The 8,104-nt window shown below is 37.0% G+C and overlaps 1 protein-coding gene across 1 annotated transcript in view; it reads left to right on the top strand.

Annotated features, from left to right (window-relative positions):
• The first annotated feature begins 718 nt into the window (after nucleotides 1-718).
• The window catches only part of LOC150086082 (uncharacterized), a 193,498-nt gene continuing 186,112 nt past the window's right edge, over nucleotides 719-8,104 (top strand). Inside the window, exons 1-2 of the mRNA XM_090374790.1 lie at nucleotides 719-825; nucleotides 7,650-7,714. Coding sequence (XP_090230916.1) covers nucleotides 7,665-7,714 — 50 coding nt within the window. The 5' untranslated portion in view covers nucleotides 719-825; nucleotides 7,650-7,664. The remainder of the gene's footprint in view (nucleotides 826-7,649; nucleotides 7,715-8,104) is intronic.

Here is an 8,104-nt window from a genome sequence, read left to right as displayed (position 1 = left end):
TGTATTGATTGGATGTTTGTTGTATTGTATTGTACAAATCAAAATGCATATCAGTAACTACATAAACATTTTACAACTTAATTAATATTAGATTGAGATTTTTGATTTTAAAATAATCAGTAGCAGAAATCTACAAATCTTCTTCCCAGATGTTTTGATTACATGTGGGTAGAGTTGCCAGCCAAATATAAAAATACCGTATTTCCCCATGTATAAGACGCACCTTAATTTTGGGGCCCGAAATTTGAAAAAAAAATGTATTACATAAAGTTATTGAACTCAAGTTTTATTCATCATAAAATTCATACAACTCCTCATTACTTGCAACACTGTACGAAAATCTTTTCTGAGCCATTTCCGGGCAGAACGTGGCAAACCGTAACCTAATATACTGGTAACAAGTGCGAAACAATGAGCGCAACGACAACAAGCGCGAAAAAGCGGGAAATGCAAGTAAAAAAATCTACAACCATTGTATAAGACCCGCCCAGGTTTTAGACCCCAATTTTTTCGAAAAAAGGTGCGTCTTATACATGGGGAAATACGGTAATATTTTATGATATATACAAGTAACACTTCCAGTCTCCTTTGTTTTGTTTATTGATATTTGTTGTGTGTGTGTGTGTGTGTGTGTACAAAGATTTGTATTGATATGTTAAAAAAATTGACATATTTTTGTATTATAAATTTTGTATTTACTATCAACTTTTTCTTTTTAGGTTTTTGGCTGATGTCTAATTGAAGGAAAGAAATATCTTAAATGTAATTGCATTTTATGTGTTCTAAATCTGGGGTTTTATATACCAATTTTTGAAAGAAAATCAAGTAAGTATTTATGAAATATACTTATCGAACTTATCAAAAATACTCTTCTGGAGATTAAAAAAAATGTTTAGTAAGTTTAGAAATAAAAACACTGGCTTTAGAATTTGAGAACTGCCTAATTTTTAATTAAAATCCAGTGCCTTTTCACACAACAAAGATTCAGATATGGGTTCTCCTAAACTTCATCTCTGTGCAAACCACAAATAAATGGCATCTTTGAGGGATCGTGAGCTGTCCACGAGGGGTCATTATGAGGGATCATTGTTTGAGGGGTCATTAGCTTTCCTCATAGGTTTTTTTTTTTTTTTTTTTTTGCACCACCTGAATCAAGTTTCGATGCAAAATTTAAAATTTTTTCATTGTTGTTTTTAATGTCTGTTATGGTTGATTTTCCAACCTCATAAACTTTTGCTAATGAAGACCCGCTTTCTCCCTTTGAAAGTCTGTTTAAAATCTCAATTTTTGAATCATTTATTAAAAATTTCTGCTTCCTTTTAAAAGACGAAGAAAACTACAGTACGGTAAAATAAACCTCTATTCAGAATCTTTTTTACTCTGTATCTCACTTGTGCATATTGTGTTAGTTGCAATTTCTGCTTACTGTGTTCTTTGTTATTGACTGACACATCTTTTTTTACTGTTTTATATCTTACAATCCCCAAAAAAATGTAAACTATGTATGTAAGTTTAGCTTAAATTTATTTTTATTTTGCTAACCTGTGGATAATATTCTTCCGATTTTCACGTATTTTTGTTTAATTTGTAAGGGGAAAAGAAAGGTGTAAATTTGTGCTTTATGTCTACATTTTTATAGCCTGTGGATAATATTCTTCCGATTTTCATTTATTAGAATTGCGGCTTAATAGAATCAAAATTTAATTTGCAAATGTGATCACAGTAACCGGTGCTTACTGTAATTATTTTATGGCACCAGCATAAAAAAAATATATAAATAAATGTTGGCATTTTGGATTATTGACGTTTGGATTTTCGCCGCTCTACTGTACTTTGCATTTTCTACAATGGATACTCAAGCCTTTAGATGGATTTGAATTTGAAATTACCTAATAATTATGATGATATGAAATTTATTTATGTTTATTTATTTTATGATTATGATATTTTATTGTTTGCTATTCTGCATTCTTAGATAACCTAACTTATCAAGTTAAGTTATTTATTAATTCACTTTGAAATGTCAGAAAATGCAAAGTGCAACTATGCTTTAGGTATTAACCTTCATAAAGAAACATTTAGTTTAAGAAATGTTTCTTTAAGAAGTGAACGGCACCACCGGCTCTGTATGAGTTTTCTCAGTTATTTTCTTTGGAACACAACATTATTGATAGGTACAAAGAGGTGATTATTCCATTGTACGAAGCCTTAAATAGGGCCACATGCCGAGGATTGTGAGAAGGTTTGGAATTATTATTTCAGAACATGTGAATCCACTTGAAAATGTGTAGTGAAGGTTAGTAGTAAAAAGGTTAGTAGTTTTTGATAATAAAAAAGTATTTCTACAGAATGAAAGAGAGAGAGACTTCAGTTTTGTGAAGTCTAAAAGGTCATTTTTATAATGGAAATTGCACTACATTTTCATCGTTATCATATGTTCCTTTATAAGGATCAATTTTTGAACGCCTTTGTGATATTTTTCTAAAACACGTTTCTGGAGGTCACTACCATAAAACAATAAAAACAATTTGCACTTTCTGGTTTATTGGGCTTTTCTGTTAGTGCAATCTATTATAAACAGGTAGTAAACTCGATCTTATTGCATTTGTGATAATACTGATAACTGGAATTCTGTGGGTTTATACATTACAGTATTATGGTGAAATGAGTTCCCCTTCACTGAAATCTTCAATCATATAAAAAACAAAAATAAATTTTCAGAATATTCTCTTCATACTTATTACAATGGTCAAGGGAAAGGGACCAATGGAAAGTGCAAGTGCTGGCAGTGCTACGAAACGAAACAAAATTGATTTAGAAATGAAGATGATTAATTAAGAAGTATGAAGCAGGACAAAGTTTGTCATCTGTTGCATGGAATTAAGTCTCACTGCTTCAACAGTGAATGTTGTTTTAAGGGACAGTGTGCATATGAAAAAGCGTGTTAAACGATCAACGAGTTTAAGATCAACAGTGATCACAAAACAGCGTTCAGGGTGCTATATTGAAGATGGATGGAAAATCAGATTCAGAAGCAACTGCTCCTTGAGTCCAATGGCCAGCCAAGCAAAAGCAAGAAGTATTTATGAAGATATTAAGGATAAGTATGGCAAACCCCAAGCTAAGTTTGTGGCAAGCAATGAGTGGTTTAATAGGTTCAAGCATCCCGCTGGTTCCCAAAACATTAAAGTATGCGGTGAAGTTGCCAGTGCTGATTCTGCAGCTGCAGAGAAATTTTGTGATGTGTTGGAAAAAACCCTTTCTAAATCTCCACAGCCCTCAACTTGAGGTTGTCACAGACATTCTCTCAGATATGCCATGCCAGACAAGCTGTACTTGCTACCTGGGAGTCTAAAACGCTGATGGAACTGATATTCGGGTGACACTCAAGTCAAGTGGACCCAATTTCAGCGAATTCCGGACGGTCTGTGACAGCCAAATCCTCTGCTTGCACCTTCACGATGGTGGGACTGTTAGTAATCCTGGGTATAACCTCCATGCACAAGTACATGGTGGGTGACCACCCAGGTGTGAACCAACGTAAGCAGGGGTCGAGGTGTGGCGCCCACACCACATGAAGGAACGCCGCCCCTTCTATGTTACCAGGAAGTACTAGGTGGAAGATGACTCTTATCAACCAGTGCAATACCACCACTTTGCTTATTGGAGGATTGAAGTGGTGGAACCCATGTTTAGTCTCTAGAGCTAAGTTCCGGTCAACCCTTCCCTACCTCTTCCATCATGCAGTACGATTGATGACTTTTGAGGTTATGATGAACATCGTGGCGAGATCCAATATTCCTTACATCTCGAGAGTACATCTCTGAAACGGTGTTCGCAGGCCGGCCGCTAGTTAGTACACCAGACCGAACCTATTGGTAACTCTCTAGGAGGCTTCCGGATCAGCTAGTGTATAATCTTGCTACCTCTACTCTGGCAGATAGTGACTGGAGGGAGTTCAAGTAGTGTGTATGCGGGGAGCATTGTCGAGGTCACGTTATGTCAAGGATCTGGGTATATTCTTACTATGTGTATGCCATATCCAAAAATTTCATTACTTCCTACAGCATGTCCCACCCACTTTTTCTTACTATTGAATACACCACGAATTGTCAAACTAATAGAGCAAGCTTATCTGTGAAAAGATCTAAACCTCCCAAGCACTTCCTAATTCATTTCACAAATATACGTGGTCTCAATTCTAATCTCAATGATGTCTATTTGCAGTCTGCCAAACCCCATGTACTTTTTCTGACAGAATCTCAGTTATCGGTTGATTCAATTCTGCTCATCTCAGTTGCCCAAATTATTCGCCGAATGATTCCTTTCTCTTCAAAGGTGGTACTTGTGCATATGTCCGTTCCGATATTCCCTGTCAGGGACTTGGTACTTTGGAATCTCCTCTTTTCGATCTTCTCTGGCTTAATATCTCTCTACCTCATTGTGTCAAATTCATCTGTTGTCTCTTCCGTTCTCCCAATTCGACTAATCACTTGGAGCTCTTTGATTTCCTCTCTTTGCAACTTGACTTTCTCCAGTGCAACTATCCTAACAGTGAGGTAATTTTCCTTGGTGATTTTAATGTTCACTCCAGCTGGCTTCTGTTTTATGGTCACACCGACCCAGCTGGTCGAGATGCTAAGGTTTTGCAATTACTAATGACATTGCACAGATTGTTCATTTACCTACAAGAATACCGGACAATCCTAATCATACAGCCAATACGCTTGATCTTTTTCTCACAAACAACCCTTCTAAGTACACGGTCAAAGTGAGAGGTCCTTTAGGCACTTCAGATGACAACTTGGTGATTTTCTCTTCTCCAATGGAACCTTTATCTCATGGCTATTCCCAACCTCGTGTTGTTTGGCATTACAAGAATGCAACATGGGATGACCTGCAAGACTTCTTTTCTTCTTTTCCTTGGTCGGATTACTGTTTCAAAACTTCTGATGTCAACGTTTGCTCAGATTGTGTCAGTGAAATTATTCTTGCAGGAATGGAATCCTTTATCCCACACTCCACTTTAAAATCTCGTTCTTTATCTAAACCTTGGTTTTCCAATAAATGTGCTAAGGCTGTTCAAGAGAATAATGTTGCATATTGTAATTGGCTTGTTTCTAATTCTCCAGTTTCATTTTCTGCCTACACCAAAGCTCGCAACAATTGTAAAGCAGTTATTAATCAGTCCAAACTAGAGTTTGAACAGGCTAAGAGTAGAAAACTTGTTTCTTGCCCTAATAGTAGCCGAGCATTCTGGTCTCTTGTCAAAGCTATTGGCCGCAACTTTTGCCCATCTCAGGTCCCACCTCTGTCCAAACCAGATGGTTCTGTTGTCACTTCAGCCAAGGATAAAGCTGACCTGCTAGCATCCCATTTTTCTTCAAGCTCATGTATTAATGATCTTGGTAAAACACCTCCCACCATTCCCAACACACTCCACTCAATGCCTCTTGTTGTCTTCCGTCAAAAGGATGTCAGAAGGATTTTGACGAATCTTGATGAATCTTGATGCAAAGAAAGCTCCAGGTCCTGATGGTATTTCTCCACTTATTCTCAAAACCTGTGCTCCTGAACTTACTCCTATTCTTTGCCGCCTTTTTTCACTTTCTTATTTCAAAGGTGTTTTTCCTTCTTCTTGGAAATTTGCTCACATCCAGCCAGTTCCTAAAAAGGGTGACAAATCCCTCCCATCCAATTATCGTCCCATTGCAATTACTTCTACTCTTTCTAAAGTAATGGAGAAATCAATTAACCGCCAACTCTTAAACTAACTAGAAACCTTCCGTCTGATCAACGATTTCCAGTATGGATTCTGTCAGTGTCGATCCACTGGTGATATTCTGGCTTATGTTACCCATTTATGGACTAATTCAATGGAAAGGTTTGGTGAAACACAAGTAGTTGCTCTTGACATCCCAAAGGCTTTCGATCGTGTTTGGCATAAAGGTCTTCTAAAGAAGCTTCCATCTTATGGTTTGCCAACTGTTTTTAGTAATTGGTTATCCAGTTTTCTCTCTGATCGCTCACTGAGGGTGATGGTAGATGGCTCTCTGTCTTCTAACTTCTCCACTAATGCTGGTTTCCCCCAAGGTTCAGTTCTTTCCCCCACTCTTTTCCTCTTGTATATTAATGACCTTCTTCCATTGACTGGAAATCCTATCCATAGTTTTGCCGATGATAGCACATTCCATTCCACTTTCCATTTTGAGAAACCTTGTCCTGCTCAATCAGCTTCAAATTCTTGAAAATCTGTTACCAATTCCTTAAACACCGATCTTCAGGTAATTCTCCAGTGGGGCAAAGACAACTTAGTTGATTTTCAACCCTTCTAAAACTCAGTCTTGTCTTATATCTTGCAAAAAGGATTCTTCTGCTCCTATGCTTATCTTTAGTGACAATCCGATTTCTAGGCAAAATGATATATCTCTTTTGGGGAATTATCCTGACTTCTAATCTCTCTTGGCACAAGCATATTACAAATATTGCTTCCTCTGCATCTAAAAAACTTGGTTTTCTCTTTCGCTCTCGGCGTTACTTTTCTTCCAAACAGCTGCTCACTCTGTATAAATCGCAAATCCGCCCTGCCATGGAATATTGTTCCCACATCTGGGGTGGTGCCCCCAAAACCTCTCTCAGGCTTCTTGATTCCATTCAGAAGAGGGAAGTTAGGTTAATTAACGATTCATCTCTAACAGAGTCTCTCCACTCGCTCTCACATAGACGTACTGTTTCTGCTGCATGCCTTTTCTACAGATGCTTCCACTTTTCTTCTGAATTGGCTTCTATAATTCCCACTCTCTCTCTCTCTCTTTCTTTCAAAACAGTCCAAACACGTGCTGCCAACATCCATTTATCGCCCAACTTCAAACTCAGAGAACGAACTTTTCATCTTCCTCGTTTATTCATTCAACTGCCATTTTCTGGAACAACCTTCCTTCATACGTATTTCCTGAAAATTACAGTCTACCGAAGTTGAAGTCCAATGTCAACAAATATCTTCTTTCGTCTTCTCAACCTCCAGCCCAAGCATGGTACTAAGTACTATAGGTTTTAATACCTCTCGTGTTTGGGGTTTACATAAAAAAAAAAAAAAAAACTTCTGCAGCAGTGTGCTTATCAGCTGGAGAGTTAATTCTGGCAACGATGCTCGAAAGGTAAAACTTGCTGATGTTATTCCTGTCTCCTTTCTTTTTTAATTTTCTAATTTTGAAATTTTTGTAATTTTATACACTTTTGTAATTTTTGCTGCTCATGAGATAAAAAAAAATTGAATAAATAATTCTGTTTACATGTTCGTCGAACATTTCTTTTTTGTTTCAATCAAATTCAATCGAATTTGTGAGTACTGCATGAGCATTTAGGGAAATTCCGACTTACGTAGCGTTCTGCTGAATGCAACCCTTACGTAAGTAGGGGAGTGGCTGTATAGATATGTCAAAAATGTGAAAATTTTTGAACATTGTTCTCAAGTTTCTTATAACTGTATCTTTTATATTAAAAAGAAATCAGCTCTGGCCTGGCACACACGTTACATTAACAAAACAAAGCATGTGGTTACAAAAGCAATATGTGCAATTACTTGTGTGCCGGTGTATGCAAAGTGATTAAAAAAAATTTTTTGTCTTATGAAATTCATTTTGTTACAGAAGTGACACTGAAGTATGAAGAGGTCCAGTGTAAGGGCTTTATGGAACAACCCAGGATACGGAATGTAAGCGATTGTAATACTGACTGTCTGTGAATTGATATACAAAAGGGTATTACAGATATATATACACTGGTGTTCGAAGAAAGCACATCACCCCTTAAAATTGTAATTGTCATCTGAATAACGTAAGTATATGGCAATATTTCTTACAGATTTCATCAGATAAGATTGACACACGTAGGTGATGACGTAATATTGCATGAGCTGTTACTTTCAGCTATATAAGCATGCTCTGCAAGAGTTCCGTCATTCCTTGCTTGCTTCAGGATGGCGAGTTATGTGCAGTTGACACCACAAAGATAGAGCGCTATTGTTGCTTTAAGTGAGCAAGGATGTTCTTCCCGTCATGTTGCTTATAGAGTGTCTTGTAATCATTCAACAGTGAGTAGATTT

The sequence above is a fragment of the Mastigoproctus giganteus genome, chromosome 5 (genome assembly GCF_048544385.1).
Source record: "Mastigoproctus giganteus isolate SK-2022 chromosome 5, ASM4854438v1, whole genome shotgun sequence".
In the NCBI taxonomy this organism is placed as follows: Eukaryota; Metazoa; Arthropoda; class Arachnida; order Uropygi; family Thelyphonidae; genus Mastigoproctus; species Mastigoproctus giganteus.
The sequence above is the reverse complement of the archived record's forward strand: the minus strand, read 5'-3'. Positions and strand labels throughout refer to the sequence as shown.